Source organism: Haplochromis burtoni, unplaced genomic scaffold, assembly GCF_018398535.1.
Source record: "Haplochromis burtoni strain Fernald_Lab_line unplaced genomic scaffold, NCSU_Asbu1 Contig_477, whole genome shotgun sequence".
NCBI classification, from domain to species: Eukaryota; Metazoa; Chordata; class Actinopteri; order Cichliformes; family Cichlidae; genus Haplochromis; species Haplochromis burtoni.
The window spans coordinates 62,924-81,272 of record NW_024582838.1 but is presented as its reverse complement, the minus strand read 5'-3'; the positions used below and the strand labels follow the sequence as shown (position 1 = coordinate 81,272).

Genomic DNA, 18,349 nt, shown 5'->3' with positions numbered 1-18,349 from the left:
TGTTATTGCCAACAAAGGTTATGTTACAAAGTATTGAGTTGTATTTTTGTTATTGACCAAATACTTATTTTCCACCCTGATTTACGAATAAATTCTTTACAAATCCTACCAGACTAATACTTTTTTCACTGTAATACCTACAGCATGTTCTAATCGCTCTAATAGGATATTATGGTCGACAGTATCGAACGCTGCACTGAGGTCTAGCAGGACAAGCACAGAGATGAGTCCACTGTCAGAGGCCATAAGAAGATCATTTGTAACCTTCACTAAAGCTGTTTCTGTGCTGAGCTCTGAAACCTGACTGAAACTCTTCAAATAAACCTCTGCAGATGATCTGTTAGCTGTTTGACAACTACTCTTTCAAGGATGTTTGATATGAAAGGAAGGTTGGAGATTGGCCTATAATTAGCTAAGACTGCTGGGTCTAGAGATGCTTTTTGAGTAAAGGTTTAACTACAGCCAGCTTGAAGGCCTGTGGTACATAGCCGATCATTAGAGATAGGTTGATCATATTTAAGATCGAAGAATTAATTAATGGCAGGACTTCTTTGAGCAGTTTTGTAGGAATGGGGTCTAAAAGACACGTTGATGGTTTGGAGGAAGTAATTATTGAAGTTAACTCAGAAAGATCAATTGGAGAAAAAGAGTCTAACTTAACATCAATGGTACTAAGAGTAGCTGTAGATAATATTACATCTGTGGGATGATTACTGGTAATTTTTTCTCTAATGATAAAAATTTTATTTGTGAAGAAGTTCATGAAGTCATTACTAGTTAACGTTAAAGGGATGGTTGGCTCAAAAGAGCTCTGACTTTTTGTCAGCCTGGCTACAGTGCTGAAGAGAAACCTGGGGTTGTTCTTATTTTCTTCAATCAGTGATGAATAGTAAGATGTTCTGGCTTTGCAGAGGGCTTTCTTATAAAGCAGGAAAATACTTTTCCAGGCTAAATGATGATCTTCTAAATTAGTGAGACACCATTTCCTCTCCAGCTTATAAGTTACTGCTTTAAGAGAGTTTGAGTTTTGAGAGTTATAATGTGGCTAAACGTGTCACTCCTAGTCCGACTGGGGAGGGGACAAAAGAAAACTAGAGGCTGACATTGTTTTGGTAAAGTTAGACAGCGATTCAATATTAATATTAGAGTCTTCTGATTGCTGCAACTGGGTTTTCATTCATTACATTACTCAATTCATAAGCATATGATGTGCTTTTAATTAAAATGAAATTTGGCCTCACCAAACCAGGCAGGTTTAATTCTGCCAGTGGCATTTATAGCTACTTATAAAAAGCTGATCCCTTCCTTGTCTGCTGTGTAAAGTGTTGTAGCCGGTGTTCACTGAATGTGTAGTAGACTTACTACTATCAAAGTCCTCGGGGTTTTGCATGAGCCCAGATTTACCAAGACAATGTACTAGTGTAGTCTAGACAGTCCTAACTGAGTGAAAATCGTTTTCCAGGACAGCCTTGGCATTGTTTTTATATTGGCATTGTATAACCATACAGATTGCTGATAAGACTTACGTTGACAATGACCGCTACCTTGCTGAGGCCCCTCAAGAGGTTGTACCAGATCCCTGCAGAAAGACAGAAGAGCCGTTATTCATGAGAAAACAGCAGCTCCGACATGCACACGACTAGAGTTTGCACAGGGTGATTTAGTACAACTGCAACTCACTGGTGCTGAGTGTTCTCTGCATATTGGAAATGCCACTGCAGACGGGTTCTGAGATTAAGCTACTTAATCGAGTCACTTAACTTCTCTACGTGAAGAAAACCAGCTTTCAGAGATTTCAGTCTTGCAACATATAACTCTACACAATGTTAGCTTCATGATAAGTTTGCTGTAGTGTAATTCAGCTGTAAGCAGAGTCTTTTTCCTTACAGTTACAGGCTACTAGAATGGCATATGTAGCAGTCCTTATTTTTATGTGTTCTGCCTAGTGTGAGAGTCTAGGAACTATGAGACATAAATTTAACTTGAAATCAATTGAAATGTATTTTATTCATATAGACTCAAACCACGAGGACAGTCACCTTGAGGCTTTTCATATTGTAAGCTATAGACCTTACAATAACAGAGAGGAAACCTCAACAATGAGATGATCCCCTTTGAGTGCACAACAATGGGAAGGGAAACTGCCTTTAACAGGAATAAACCACTGACAGAAACAAGTTCATGGGATGGGGGCCACCTCCAAGGACAGATGGGTGAGGATACATGTATTTAGTTTCATTTTGTCGGGACACTGTACTGCAAATTCGCCTCTTTTTTCACCCAAATGAAAGAAATGCTGTTGAAGACATCTTAGGGCATACTTTCTTGAAGTCTGAATAACAGAGTGCTAATTTAGTTCATTGATTAAACTGACTAAAGGCTGCAAAAGAAAAATACACAAACGAGCACTATTAGCAATTGCAATGTGCTACTTTAGTGTGCTGTTTTCAGTCTGTGTGGATTTTTTGTACTGGGTTTATATTTTTGTAACATTAGTAAAACACATTTCTTAACAGCAGATGTTACTGCAATTTTAAGAGGGTTTAATCTCACACAGGGATAAAAGAAACGAACCAATGTCTTTGGCTTTAGCTGCAATAGGCCTGCGAAGCTCGGTAACAAACTTCTTAGCATCCAGACGAATTTCAATTATGTTATTCAGAAGAGCAAAGAGCGGCGCCAGAGGGAAGGAGGCCACGAACAGAGTCACCATCCCAAACTGGATTACTACAGGAAAAGGGAAAAAACAGACAAATAGAACAGCATTTAGCAATGACTCATCCTCGATTGGGTGAAAGAAAATTAATACAGAAAACTATTTTTAACATCTATAAATAAGCATGATAAAAAAACTCCTTCAGAATTTCTTTAAAAATGAAAAGAAAGCTAATTTTGACAGTGGACAGTTGTGAAAACCTATTTCTGTTTAAGCATGCCATGTTTAAAGTCACGAGATTCTGGCTGCCTCCTAATGTTAAAATTATTACTGAGTTTCTTGTAACTGTAGTTTGATCTCAATCAGGTATGTCAGAAACAAACTTTATTTGCTCTGCTCGTCTTTGTCCACCACTACTCTTTAAATGCATTTAGTGCAAACCAGGTAATTTATTTATTTGCTAACAACATGATTAACAAAAGTGATGAAACTTATTTACTCATTTCCATGTACTCTGGATTGAGGCCAACAAATGGACCCAGGAGCTGGTCCTTCTCATAGCGTTTCAGAGGTTTATGCAGCACTGGCTCCTGAATGGAAACCATTTCTGACTTCCTCTTGCGGAGCATTTTTTTCAGCTTCCTGCAAATCCCAACAATCCATTAAGAAATTACACAATGAGATTTGTAAAAGCATCACTCAGTTTTTAAAGTGTTATTGTGCAAATGCATGCGCATCTTTGATTTTTGTCGTTGTTGTAGATTTCTCCTTAACTTAATGGATTATGTATCCCAAAATTTGGGAGATTATTAACCACATTTGGACAAATACAGGAACTCTATTATGAATACTACGACTACGATAAGTGGTAAATTCTTCAAAATCTTGAGTTCTTAATTGATAGGGATGATAATTTGGATGTCTAACACTGCTGGAAGAGCCAAACATGTGGCATAAACCTCAGTCACAGTGTATGTGCACAGAGAGGCTGAGCAGACTACAGGCTTACAGTTCAGCAAGGTGCTGTCTGGTTTCCAGGGAAATGTAGATGAAAACTAGACGAGCAGTATTCTCAGACATACACATAACTGAGTGGGTGTGCATTATGTGATCTGTGACTTACTGAACCCACACAGTGGGATCTGTGCACACCATTGTTGCTTGTGAAGCTTGCACACAAGAATTTCACTCATGTGTGCTGTACCAGTGTATCAGCACATGTAACGTGTCAATAAAACTGATTTGATTTGATGCTGATCCCTCATTCAATCTGTGTTCAAGTGTGTTTTTGAGCTTGCTGCAGTCTCTGTTTTGCACTCACGGTAAGCCAATCTCAAACAAGTTGTTCTGGATGAGCTGTTTGCCTAGCATAGTGATGCACAACTGAATGCACAGCTCCATGAGGCAACCTGCATGGGCACACTGTAGGAGAGACAGTGAACAAATGTAGAAACAGACAATAGTGAAACATTCGAAACAGACCATTTGAGAAAAGAAATGTAAAATTTAACTTACTCTTAGTTACCAGGATTTTTTCCCCTTAATCTTTATATGAGAATGTTAAACTAAAAATAAAGGTGACTGTGTGCTCTTAGTCATCATAAAGCACCATCTAATCTAGCTGTTAATTGTTATCTAGAGACAACTGGCTCCATTCCCTCCCTCTCTTCTCTTGAGCATATTTAAAGTGGATTACCTCTTCCATCCTGTAAGACCCAACAACATACAAGTAGTTTCCAGGCCTCCCAACAAGCCTATAAAAACAAAACCACAGTCACAAAGTCTGACAAAGAAAGCATTGACTTTACAGAATCATCATGTTTCCTTCTTCCAGCAAAACATCTGCAGACAACAGTGAGTTGGATAAAGCTGTGTGTGCATTGTCAGTAACACATTATAGTGCTTGATTTCCCTACAGTCCAGTTTAGTTTGACTAAAATGATCTGAAACTAAATTATGTGTGAAACTGTTGTTTTACCTGCCCCTGAAAAAGGCCAAGTAGACAATGGGTGTGAAGGCATTGACGAACTTCAAGATAAAAGTCTTGAAGATGAGGCGTTCCTCAAAGCTCTTGTCCGTCTTTGGAACCTCTGAAAAAGCGCACAGTCGATGTAGTGTTAGACTCTCCTAAGATGCCATTCTCGTCCTATGTCGGGGACATTAGTCTGAGATTGCATAAATGGTGCTTGACGTAGCAATCTATAGGACTAATGCTGTACTGTCGATGAGACATCCTCGGCTTTCTATGGTTTCCACATTTGTGGGGGCTGTTGCAGCCCCAAGCAAATTTAAAGATGTCTAAACAAACAATGAGAAGGTGGAATGACATCTGCACTAATGCAGCTGTTGTTCTAGACTGTTGAGCTGAAGATATTCTAGCGCTCACGTTTGGCCACAAGCTCAAGGTAATGTCTGAAAGAAAGATATCATGGACACGAGAAGCTACAACGTTTCGCCTCATTAAGGTGGCGCTCGGGCTTAGAGAACTTTTAAGGCAGCTCAGAGTAATTGTTGCATGTCCATAATGGCTAGATTTGGGCATGTTTACCATGCACACCAAACTAAGAGAAGACCCATAATTCTCTTTATTATCTCTCATGTGGTCTGGAAGGGGATTGGTATTTCTGCCCAGGATTAATGAAAACACTGCTGGAGAAAAGGGTACCAGGAACACCCTCCTGCCACCACAACCTACTTCAGATAATCAAATTAAAAAGGACTGATAAAAAGAAAGACTTTGTGTCATGGCTCTTGGTCATTTTGACCCAGCATTTCCTGTTTCTTATATTTTGGTGTTTTTTCTGTATTAGGATTTATGTTCTGATTCTTTAGTTGTGCTGTTTTGATTATTATTGTTCTAGATTTAGTTCAGTGTCACGTCTGCGTCTTTGTTATTTGTTTCTTGTTTCCTGTTTTACTTTGAAGGTCCATGTCTTATGTCAGTGTATTCGGCTTCCCCCTGTCTCGTTAGGCCTAATTTCTCCCAGCTGCGTCTCCTGTTTCCCATTCCCTGATTATCCCTCTGTGTACATAAGCCCTGTGTTTCTCTTTGCTCTCTGTCACGTCATTAATGTTGCTACCCTCTGTGTGCTGTGTGTTTTGGCTTGTACTCCGGTTTAGTGGCTCAGTTCCTATGTGCAGAGTTTTGTTTTGTTTCAGTTTTATTTATGAGGAGTTTTTCCAGCAACAGATGCTGCGTTTTGAGTTAAGTCCTGTCTTTGAGAGTCCTGCGATTGGGTCCTTTCCTGCACACAGCCTATCATGACACTTTGTGTTCTAAAGTCCTTTTGTGTGGCATACAAATACTACTACAAACAGTAGGAAGAAAATAATATTTGGTAAGAACATCAATCCAACAAAATGTGCCTCACCCAGTCTAGTGAGCCAGCGGGCAATGGCTCCATAGATTTCATCCAAGATGATGATGATGATGAGGTTGATGATGGCAGCAGTGGTTTTGACTGTGGCTCGGATATTATACCGAACTACAGGGTGGCTGCTCATGTGCAGCGCTGCCCTAATGCTAATCCGGTACAGGATGACTCCAAAGACTATAACAAACGTCACAATTATCTAAAATACAAGAGAGGCAGAATTAATAACTGTGTTGGTTAAATGCGTCCACACGGAAAAAGCTTGGTTTTCAGCTACTGACCCTGCGGCACACAGTGAACACCGTGAGACCAAAACAAACCCAACTTCCCAGAGAATGATCTTCGCTCTGCGTTCTAGGGGATCAAGTCCCTTTCCAAGGACCCTTACATCAAAAACTCTCTAGTGACAACTTAATGGACAGGCCTTTTTGAGAGCCCTTTTCTAGTCTTACAGCCCTCTCAAGCTCTGCCTCCTGACATCTGACCCACATTAAACTCATGGACTGAACACACACAACCACCTATAACTGAACACACACAAAATGGACAAAAACAAACAAATGGACAACTGTACCCTCAAACACACAATAACAACATGGACTGAACCACCACTCACAACCACCAGCACTTTATATACCTCTGTGGAAATCCACATATTTCTTAACTGCACTACTGTAAATGCTGTACAGACAATCATTCTGTTTACAACTTGCATAGTTCATATTTCTGTATAGTTTCATATTTATATCCTGTTCATAGCCTGTACATATACTTATAGCATATTCATAACATACCTTAATACCGTGTACATTGTAACATACCTATAATAGACCCATTCTGTAATATATCTATATTATGTCTAAAGCACTTTCTGGATGGATGCAAACAGTTTTTCGTTGCCTTGTACTTGTGACATGTGCAATAACAATAAAGTTGAATTCTATTCTTTTCTATTCTATTCTATTCTAAGCACATAGTGGATTATTCTGCATGCTTTATCTAACACATATTGAGGGGCAAATTAAAATCACCAGTTAACCTAACCACCATATTGAAGCATTTAGATTGGTCTTGATGAAATTTCAGTAGCAGCTTATGTTCAGTATTTTGATTCCAGTTTTTTGTAGAAGACACATTTATTAAGGGCGATCATGGCTCAAGAGTTGGGTGTTCGTCTTGTAATCAGAAGGTTGCCGGTTCGAGCCCCGGCTGGGACAGTCTCGGTCGTTGTGTCCTTGGGCGAGACACTTCACCTACCGCCTACTGGTGGTGGTCAGAGGGGCCGATGGTGCGATATGGCAGCCTGGCTTCTGTCAGTCTGCCCCAGGGCAGCTGTGGCTACACCTGTAGCTGCCTCCACCAGTGTGTGAATGTGAGAGTGAATGAATAGTGGCATTGTAAAGCACTTTGAGGGTCTAGAAAAGCGCTATATAAATGCAATCCATTATTATTATTAAATACCCACATCTTCATACAACAGCATATTCAATCACAGCCTTCATTTCATTCCACATAATCACATAATAAATACCCTATAAAGTGCTTTGCAAAGGTAATGTATGCTCCATAGCCAAGTTGTTTGATGACCTTGTAATTCTAAGGACCTTGTTATGGGAATGTACTTGCATTTATTAAGTGGTATAAAAAAAAACAACTTTTAAGACACTGGCATGAGGAGGAGTTAATATTGTCTTTAAGGATTAATGACTGAAAGTGGTGCTAAAGGTAAAATGTCTACAATTTCTTCGAGATTGGCAAAAGAGAATGCTAACACACTACTAGACAGAGCAGGCCATCTACCAATCATAAGGTTGGTGGTTAGATCCCTGGCTGCTCCAGTCTGCATGCCATGCTGTATAAAGTGCTATATAAAAATCACGCCATTAACCATGTAAGTAGTGTATAACTTCCTGCATTTTACAATAATAACATTTTAAGTTTCCGTAGTTCAGTAGTATAATCCCCTCAGCTCTTTTCACCAACTAGGACCACTGTCAGTGGATCCTCACCAGTCAGTGAGGGTGGGAAACATGTAAGACTGGGCTCTCGACACTTTCCATGCACTTAATAACAAAATAATGACCAATAACTGTTTTTGTTCACTGTCAAACTGATTGCACAACAATAAGCATTTCCCTGTATGTCATACTGTGTATGATTGTGTATGTGAGAAATAAAACTTTCAAACTGCAAGTACGCGTTTCAGGTCATGTTTTGAGTGGCTTAACCTTGCCTAAGGTCCAGGTATTTTAAAGGACAGGAAACACTTTTGAAAGTTATGTTTGAACAGTGAAATGTATTTAAAAAAAGTTAGACTTGGCTTTATTGTTATAAGGTCACATCAGCCAGGACATTTTTATGGTATTCATTTTTCTTGTAAGTTGGTAGGGTAGAACAGCATTTATCACATTTACGTTGATAAAATGAGGGGTTAATAAAACATCCATCAAGCATATAAACACTGACTATTAAAGCTGTAAACGCATGAACAATGAATCGCCTCCATAATATAGTTCCTGCCCAGAAACTACAGCATATTTATGATGTGAGATGAGGAAATACTTGTTTTTCTGCTAAATTACAGTTTTCACAGTTGTTTTCTGTAAAAACTGACTTGTCACTGTCATGTAATTAATATATTCTTAGTGCTTATTTTCTTATTATATTGTTTTTATGTACTTTAATAATGAAGATTTGTAAAGTAAGGCCACTTTTGATAAACCAAGTGCTTAGCCAGACTGAAAAACAGGTAGTCTAGGGTAGAGCTGCAGAGGTATATGAATACATGAAACCAGACAGAAAAGCGGAACTAGTACATACAAGGACCAAAATAACATCTATATGAGACACATGTTTAGCTTCTAATGTCAGAGATTCTGCAGCTGGCTTTGGGCTGTGCAGGGCTCTCTCTTCTGATGATTGAATAAAGAATTATAAATGTTTTGACCACTGAGTCGGGTTTTCTCTGTTCTATCATGGGGACCAAAGAAGCAGGTTTAATATCCCCCATGTATTGAAGTGTGCCTATCTTCAAGTATTTGTAGGCAAATATATTGTCAATACTTCAATTAATAAGAGCCTGAATTCATTTTGTGATTAAGCACATTATTGTCGTCCAAATCTTAAAACTTGTGCAGTAACATTATATTCTCGCCTTTCTCATTTACAAAAACCTTTCAACGTAGTATTGCCAGAAACAGAAATAATATGGGACAATGACATCATCACTCATGTTTCAGAAACACATGTTGGTGAACACAGTGGGAGACTACTGGTACTCACCATAAAACCCATCATGACCACAGTAGTCATGTAAGCAGGCAGCCTATCTGTACATGTCAGCTTCACCTTTTCATCCTACACACACACACACACACACACACACACACACACACACACACAATGAAGGGCATTAAGACCTGATGCAGATGTTCTGTTAGTATGTGCAATTCCCCTTCCACTGCCTTATTTCTGTCTTTCAGTAGCAGCCCTTTATGCACTGGTCATGGAGTTGCACAAAGCACATATAACAAGCATAGACACAAATCAGTGGCTCCAGTGGAGCAGAGTTAATTCTGCCCTCAGCTGTAGTGTCACATTTGAGTGACTTAAAATTGGGTCAAGATGCTGAGATGACTCCATGTTTATAGGATGAAAAAGGTGTGTCCTTGATATAACAAGGATTTTTTGGGGGGCTCAGGATATCTTACACTCTGAGCCTTATCTTTATTCAAAAGCAACATCATTAACAACCAATTAGATTAAATCAGGCTGTACTCAGAAAACCAGTTAAGGAGCTCAGTCTGAGTGGAGTTTTTTTCTCCTCCTCTTACCTCGTGTAATGTATTTTCGTTGTTTTTTCCTATCAGCCTACCTTCTGACATGTCTGCCCAATGTGATGTTTGTGTATAGTTGGTCAGAAGGTTCCTTTGTGAGTGCGCATGCGCCATTAGCGTGCTGCCTGCTGTAACCCCTAATTTCCCTCGGGATGAATAAAGTATTCTGATTCTGATTCTGATTCTGACTATGTAGTGACCTCTGTGGCTTGCAGGTCATTACATAGCAGAACACAACATATTACATAGTGATTTACATTAAACCCACATTGACCATTTCCCACACAGTGCTTTATCATATGTGCTTATATCTACATCCAATGGCAATTTAGAATAACCAGTTAACCTAACATGCATCAATTCGAACTTTGGGAAAAGGTGACGTGACAGCAACCACTGAACCAACACTATTTTTAAATCAGCAACTGTCTATGTAAATAAAATTGTGATATATCCAATATCCATATTTTCATAAAGCACTGGAAACATGAAAAGATTTTGTCAGAAAAAAATTGACTTAATTTTACCATCAAGTCCGAATGTTCCAGTTTCACTTTCTTTTGCATGACCCGGAACTCGTACTCAGCTCGATTGTGGTCCTGGAAGAGAACATTTGCTTGTTACTTTTATTGATGGTGCTTTTTGTTAATTAGTACTAAATGTGCAAGACGTTAAACTTGCAAGAGAAGATCCCATTTGGAATTCAGAATGGAGACAGGAATAAGTTAAACAGCCTTGTGGCAAAAAGTTTTGCAAAATAAGCACTTGGTGTTTAGGTTTCTGTACAACTCTGCACAAGAAAAGGAAGATATGTATCAACTCACCATGAAAGAAATACACCAGCTACACCAGTTGTTTATCCTATTTTGGCATTTACAGAATTTTAAGGTGGAAAGCATCAATCCATCATATTTCTAGCTCATTTAGAAATTTACTGCCTTTATTAAAAAGGCAGTATTTTGGGGATTTCTTATATTTCTGGGACCCCCCCCCCAAAAAAAACAAAAATCCCCAAAGAAACGAACAAACAAGTATTACATAAAGTTTAAAACAATGATGATTAATGATGCATATCATTTTTCCTTTAGGATTAATACCGTTATTTTTCTTCTCGGTATTCTTAAACATTATATTGGTTCCCAATTTTTATTCTTTCCTTCCAAATTTTAACTCTTAACCATTTAATTTACAAATGAAATTAAATGGTTGTGTAATAGTGACGTGTGTAGCTGATGGTGAAATGTTCCTTTAATGGTGAGAAATACATGTTTATGCAGCCAGAATTGAATGGATGTGTACCCAGCGGAGGAGGAGCTGTGCGTAAACAGAAACTGCATCACTAGAAAACAAAGCTGACGGTTAGACAGTGGCCTAAAGGTACATGTGTCAGACTAATGTACAGACACACAGGCTCAGTGAAACACACATGAGCAAGCTTCCAAATAGGAAAAATGACAATGTTGTCCAGTACAGCTGAGTAAGCAGAAGAACTGGTCTGTGCTGAACAAGGCTATTTTTCATGTGGACCGATCAAGTAGGAATAGCTTGAACTTTTTCAAGTAACCATGTTTTATACCATCTCATCTAGATATTTAACAAGACATTAATTCAGAACCTGCTTTACATTATCACAGTGTCGATTTCAACACTGACGTATGAACTACAGAAAGTAGACGACATGAAGAATGTATTTGCTTCCATATTTCCACTGAGATTTTTTATTTGATCCATTTTGGAGAAAATACATGTATTTGACATAAGATTATTCTACCAGCCTACATGTCCACTGAGGTACCACCGGAGCTAAAAGTGATCTAAAAGAGTTCATAATTCTGTATTATGTGGACCTACCTAAGCCAGTGCTTTAACTGAACCCCATAACCTGCAGACTTGGATCAAGAAGGACCAACATATTTGCCACTTACACAGATGATGCCATTTGCATTGCAACATTCCTGAACCTTGCACGACCTATCCTACAAGTCAATCCTCCTCAGCATGTTTCACAAGGTCGTGCTGAACCCCCACCATTTACTCTGCATCTGCCTTACTGTACGTGGACATTTCTGCCCTAATAATTCTGTTTCAGTAGCTAACTCAGTTTTTTATGCAAGCCATCACAACCTTCAGCTGTATTTATCACCGATTCTAGTTTTTCTACTAGGTTTTGTTTTTTCTTTGTTTTGTTGACTTAATGAGGTCCCAAAGATGTATTTTATTCACAACATTGATTTTTCTTCATCACTGAGTCCTGCCAAAGGATGGGATACCACATCCCGCTGACAAAGAGAGGCCACCCTAACTACTCATGCCTAGCAACTCAAATATGGGGGTGGGACGGCTATCGTTTGTAATAACAACCACACATAATTACCTTTGCTCTCTTTCTTCTTTTTCTAGCTTTACTGCTCGTTTTAATCACCATGTTTGAGACATTTAATCTTGAAAAGTCAGTCAAAAGCCAACTACACTGGACCTTGTGCTGGGCTACAGCATCTCATGAATAACACTGAATTACTTTACCTTAATTCATCTGATTACAAGCTTTTTATGTTTCATAGCTTGGCTCCATTTCCTTCTCAGAGACTTCTACCTGCATTTGCTCTCTCTGAACTCAAAGGTCAGCTAGCAGCTTCTCTAGAACATTCTTAGTTGCTCCTTCATCTAAGGCGTGTCTCAGTCAATGAATTGTTAAACCATTTTAAATACACATCAAACATGGCGCCAAAATATCCTGCCTGTATTGAATCCTCATTGCATTTGAGATTTTTATTTCAAGAAGATTAAAAGTCAAGAATTGGTAGCACTTGCTATTACAGCTCAGTAATAAAGGGGTAATAGTAGGTAACAAGAGTAATAATATGGTAATTTCTAACTCGTTACTATGCAATTACTAAAGTAATAACCACTTAATATGCAGGTAATATAATGGTAGCAACAGTAGTTACAGTTGAGTATTATTACCATGAAATTACCGTAATAGGATAATAAGAGCGCCAAAACTGGGGGTAATAATATGGAAATACAGCTCCGTAATAACACTGTAATAGCAGGGTGACAAGGAAGAAACAAGAATGTCATAATGTGGTCATTTCTAAGTTATTCCCACTAAAAATAAAAAAAATGGATAAAAAAGATAAAAGTCAGACAACTTCCGAGCTGTGAGTCCTAGAAATGCCAAGACTGCTGTATTGATCAACTAATTAACTAGACCACATCTTCAGAACAAACCTCAAAAGATAGTCAAGCCAACACAACTGAACCACAGAGACAAAGTCAGGTAAAAAGACCACATGGAGACTGTTAGACACCTTAAAAGAGAAGAAAAGTAGTTTCAGAACAGATCTGTAACAGTTAGTGAAAAAGAAGTCAAACCTTGTGTTCCCCCTGTGAAGTAAACCAAACACATAAGAACATAAAAGCGATATCAGATTACGTGTCAAGTTAAAAACATTTCATGTTTTTTAAGAGTAATATAATGATGATATGATATTGTATTGAATTGTACTGTGTACATTATAATTTAAAAGACATTCACTCCTAAAGGTTTGTGTGGGAACCTTATCTTATCTCAACCATTATGTTACTTATTACTGTGGGAATGTGTTTTTAAGATAGCTGCATAGAAGATTCCTGTATCCTTTATATCCATATTTGTCTCTGTTTGAAGAAGAGTGTTGTTAAACCTTAACATCTGCTTTCATGTTTGACCAAAGCACTTTGTAAAACGAGCAAAGATCAACTGGCACATATGGCACTGCAACAACAAACTTCAAGTTTCTATTTCATTTGTGTTTCTAGCATCTTGCATCACACGTTTATACTACAAACTGTGCAGGTTTTGTAGTTATTGTGGTCCTAAAAATATAATTAGCACATTAACATTAAAAAGATGGACAGTAATATTTGCACAGAAAAAGAACTTGTGCAAAAAGTGCAAACTTATTATTCATTATCACTATTTACTAATTAACACTAGGTAACAATTATGCTCTGTGCATTAAAACACATGTGGGGTTATCTCACCTCCTCCTCCTCTCCAAACCCTGTGAGGTCCCAGACATAGTTGAGTCTCATCTGCCGCCTCTTCCAGTGCTCCATAAAGAGAACAGCTACATAATAAGACACACACACTCAACGCATGCTCGGACACCAGCTGCAACATGTTTCTTGCTATTTTCCGTATATATAAATGGCAACCATAGAGAGTATGAACATTTTATACTTTTATTGTACCTGTTCATATAAGGTTATGCAAGTTTTGTTACATAATGTACATAATCAACAGCAAGCAGTGCCTTTATGTAAAAAGTACGGATTTATAAAACTATTTGGAAATCATGTACATTTTACAATCCTCCAAATGCTTTTTGTTAATTCATATAAGGGGTTCATAATAAGATGTGCTGATGTTACATTGCTCACAGCTGATGACTCCACTTGTATGATTGCACCTTTCATATTTCTTAATATAAAATATGAAATATAAAGTCTGGCAGTATTCGGCACTAAAAATGCACTGAAACAAAGGTGCTGGTTCCATAGATCAAAGCTTTAAATTAATACAGTCCTCTGTTCCGAGCTCCTTAGACTACGATGACCTGGATGACTGAGAACCTTTACAGACAATGCAGTCTTGAATTTGGTACAGTTTTAGCGATGCTTTGCTGCACGAGCTTTATTTGTTGGTGGTCTGCATATTTTCTGGTTGTTGCCTATATATTTGGACAGCAATTTGTACTCACCCCATAGAGCCATGAAGACAGAGAAGAACACAGTGGCTGCATTGTCAAACAGATGGCTGGCTTGGGCTGTGCCACATGCTGTTACCAGCTTCCAGTAGCTGCAGGCTTGGTCGCATAGTGGACACATGGTAATATTGTTTCTGGGATCACAAATTTCCATGCTAACAAAAAAGAATAGATTTCAGATATGAATCAGTCTAAGCCAAAAGCCGGAGACACCTTCCCGTCTGTTACTGAGACCAACTTGCTATACTTCCTATGCACTCTTCATCCCACTCTCACTTCTTCCTTACTAATCCTCTCCACCTCCTGATTTACCAACAGTCCTCTAGTACTTCGTTCATCTTCTCAACACATTTCCGTCATTTCTTAGCACATTTCCATTTTTGTCAAACCTAAAATCTGTTGCACACCCTTTCTGGCTTGGTACAAGTCCTTTTCTCGTTTCTTAGCTTCTAGCTCCACATACAACTCACTCTAAGCCTTTTCCATTGCCACCTCTCTCTTTACTGTAGACCTACGCTTTCTTGTACTCCTGGCTACGTTCTTCTTGTTATTAAGACATGAAAATGAGAAATTTGTTCACTCCGTTTGTGATGCAAATGTCAACAGGTCAAAAAAAATCACAAAAATGTTACCTACTGTACCTGCGGTGAGTTTTAGACAGAATTGGAATCATAGCAAGCTGACACTTGCAATAAAGGCAATAAAAAATAAATAAATATGTCCAGCGTACCTAGGTATGTTATCATCGACAGTAGCACAGCCATAGAGAAATACAATTACTCCAATGATGGCAGCAGGGATCAGCATCTGTGTGTAGACTCCCAACCAGGCAAAATACAGTCCAATCTTTTCCCCAAAATATTTCCTGGGTGAGAGGAGATACAGAGGTCACATCACTGTCAAATCCATCACTGCGAAATTAACTGTGATTCCTGAATAGTTGAGCTTAATTCCATGTAAATAGGTCATGTATGCCACTATTAAAGTCATAATTACAAGACCTATCTGATTAAAATTAATTTCCTCAATTTAAAGTCAGAGGACAAATAAATTGTGGTTTTGCAAACTGCATTTCCTGTCAGCAATTTTATGCCAGATATGGATCTCACCTGATAAGTCCAATGGGCTGGTACTTGTAGAAGACACTGTAGCTTGCCCACTGTTCGTACAGGAGCTGTGAACAGAAGCACGACTCAATAAATATATCACATGCTACAAATATATATATATATATTTTTTTTTTTAAAGAATTAGAGGCTATTTTTTTGCAGATTTATCAGTTTTTATCTATGAAGCGCCTTGAGGCCACTTTTGTTGTGATTTGGCGCTATATAAATAAAATTGAATTGAATCAGTTTTTATCAGTTTCACGTTATATGTCCTAATGCAATAACATTTATTTAGAAATTTATTGATTAATTTCATAATCATCCATCCATTCATTATTGGGGGTTCGGGGATCAGAAGTCTATTACATGGCTGACACAGAAACAGACAACCATTCACATATATAGTCATACCCACACTCAACGGCTATATGATGCAGTTATAAAGCAGTTGGCTGCATTAGCTCTGCACATTCTCATTTCCTAATTCTAGCAGGGGGACAGCACATGACAGTTAGCCCAAAAGGTTGATTCTGTTCATCTGGACGTTTTCAGGGGGAGAAACGTTTCGTCACTCATCCAAGCGACTTCTTCAGTCTCAGCTGACTGCAGGTTTCCCCAACCTTATAAACAGTACATTTGCACAACGACTGAAACCAGCCCACTACATGAACAATGGCTGTGAGAGCAGTTTTTGATCACTAATATAACCAGAGGGAAGCTACACCAAGTCTGAAAGGTTTACCAAAGTTACATAAACAGGGTGCACCTTTAAGACCAATAGTCTGTATGATCCACTCTGTCACCTGTAACATCTCCAAGTTTCTGGCTTCAGTCCTCAACCCGCTGGTGGGCAACTCTGAGCACCACATCCACAACATTTCAGATTTTGTTGAGAAGGTGAGAGATGTCATTATGGCGGCAGATGAAACCATGGTGTTGTATGATGTTACGTCTCTCTTACTTGTGTTCGAGTCACTGAAGCAGTCGACGTAGTGCGTAAGAGATTACAGGATGACCCCGATCTCAGCATCGACCATGTGTGTTTGAACGGTGTCTTCATTCCACCTACTTCACATACAAGGGCCGGTGCTACAGACAGAAACGCAGGTGTGCCATGGGCTCCCCAGTTTCACCCATCGTGGCCAACTTGTACATAGAAGAAGTAGAAAAGAGGGCCATGTTATCCTATCCAGGAACACGACCAAGTCACTGATTCAGGTATGTGGGTGACACCTACAGGCCAGTGGACACTCTTTCAATGATGAGGATGTAATATCCTGGACAGGGAGGAACGCTGGTTTAAGGGTGAGTCAAGGAGGCCATTTACGTGAAAAGAGAGAGACCATCTCTGAATCGAGCAGGGGGTCTAATTGTACATCTTTCACCATCTCACAGTGCTGTGATTGGAGCCATTCCCCAACTCTCTGTGAATGGGACTCATGGCCATTGATCAAGTGTCATTTATGTGCAATCATCAGAGGAAGAGGAAACCTGCAGTCAGCTGAGACTGAAGAAGTCACCTGGACGAGTGACGACACGTTTCTCCCACTGAAAACGTCCAGATGAACAGAATCAACCTTTTGTGATTTCCTTACCTGGAAGATTGAGCGTGCATCCAGATACATGATAGTTAATTCAGTATCTGTAATGCTAAATGGACTCGTTATTAGTTATTACGTAGTGCTTTTCTACTTCACTTGAGCTTCCACGATAGCTTCCAAACTCCATTGTCAGTTAAAAACAGGGTGTAAGGTCACAGTTTTGTCATCAGTCAGTTTAGGTTGAATATAAGTGAGATTTTTTTTAATAGACTATGTTTTGGTGTAATACTGTTACAAAGAAGTATTTACTTACCTTCCTGTCATTAGGTTCTGCACTCACCCCTTCAATGTCTCCCTGTAACACACAGGTTTCATATTCAGTATTATACACATTTCCACTGTATAACAGCCTCCCTAGTTGACTTTAGGTAGAAAAGGAATATTGGTAAAAATAACAACAATAATACATTTTATTTACATTTTACAAGCAATTAAACAACAAAATCACAGCAGATATAAAATGAAACAGTAGAAAGACACCATGGAAATAAAAGTCAATACACCATGAACTAAAAACACACACACAGCACTTTACACAACTTGTAGATTCACGAGTCACACAGCAGACTGGGATCAAACCACCAACCTTTTGGTTATTAGGTGACCTGCTCTACCACCTGAGCTACAGCCGCCCCAATTACAGCATCACAATTAAAAAATATTACCGTCTTAAACTGAGCTACATAAAAATACATAAAATCACAGAGAGAGCTGAGAGTAAATGTAAACAATGTTTTGGTTTTTTTTGTTTCTTTTTAAATAATAGTGTACAAGCAGCTTAGTATTTGTAGATTTTAGGAAACCCACTGAACTATAATCATTATCGTGGTGTATAAACATCAGCCTTCTCAGTCAAACATGGGAGAGCCCAAAAGCGTGATACTCACATCATGGAGAGGATAAGCAGATGTGTACACACCATTGGCTAGCAGACTGGTGAGCCCTGCATGAAGGCACATTTAACAGAATTATAATTCAGAAACACACACACACACGCACACACACACACACACACACACACA

The 18,349-nt window shown here is 38.7% G+C and overlaps 1 protein-coding gene across 5 annotated transcripts in view; it reads right to left on the bottom strand.

Moving 5' to 3' along the window:
- The window catches only part of ano1a (anoctamin 1, calcium activated chloride channel a), a 56,474-nt gene that overhangs the window by 5,617 nt on the left and 32,508 nt on the right, over window positions 1–18,349 (bottom strand). For 4 of the 5 annotated variants that reach the window (XM_005946251.3, XM_042213751.1, XM_005946249.3 and 1 more), the window contains 16 exons: window positions 18,215–18,270; window positions 17,581–17,622; window positions 15,727–15,791; window positions 15,348–15,482; window positions 14,612–14,772; window positions 13,893–13,978; window positions 13,242–13,253; window positions 10,394–10,465; window positions 9,313–9,387; window positions 6,028–6,229; window positions 4,635–4,746; window positions 4,353–4,410; window positions 3,978–4,078; window positions 3,156–3,298; window positions 2,575–2,727; window positions 1,527–1,579 (listed from right to left, as the gene is read on the bottom strand). In XM_005946251.3, the coding sequence (XP_005946313.1) occupies window positions 1,527–1,579; window positions 2,575–2,727; window positions 3,156–3,298; window positions 3,978–4,078; window positions 4,353–4,410; window positions 4,635–4,746; window positions 6,028–6,229; window positions 9,313–9,387; window positions 10,394–10,465; window positions 13,242–13,253; window positions 13,893–13,978; window positions 14,612–14,772; window positions 15,348–15,482; window positions 15,727–15,791; window positions 17,581–17,622; window positions 18,215–18,270 (1,526 nt within the window). The remainder of the gene's footprint in view (window positions 1–1,526; window positions 1,580–2,574; window positions 2,728–3,155; window positions 3,299–3,977; window positions 4,079–4,352; window positions 4,411–4,634; window positions 4,747–6,027; window positions 6,230–9,312; window positions 9,388–10,393; window positions 10,466–13,241; window positions 13,254–13,892; window positions 13,979–14,611; window positions 14,773–15,347; window positions 15,483–15,726; window positions 15,792–17,580; window positions 17,623–18,214; window positions 18,271–18,349) is intronic. The other variant, XM_005946250.3, reaches the window with a different exon arrangement.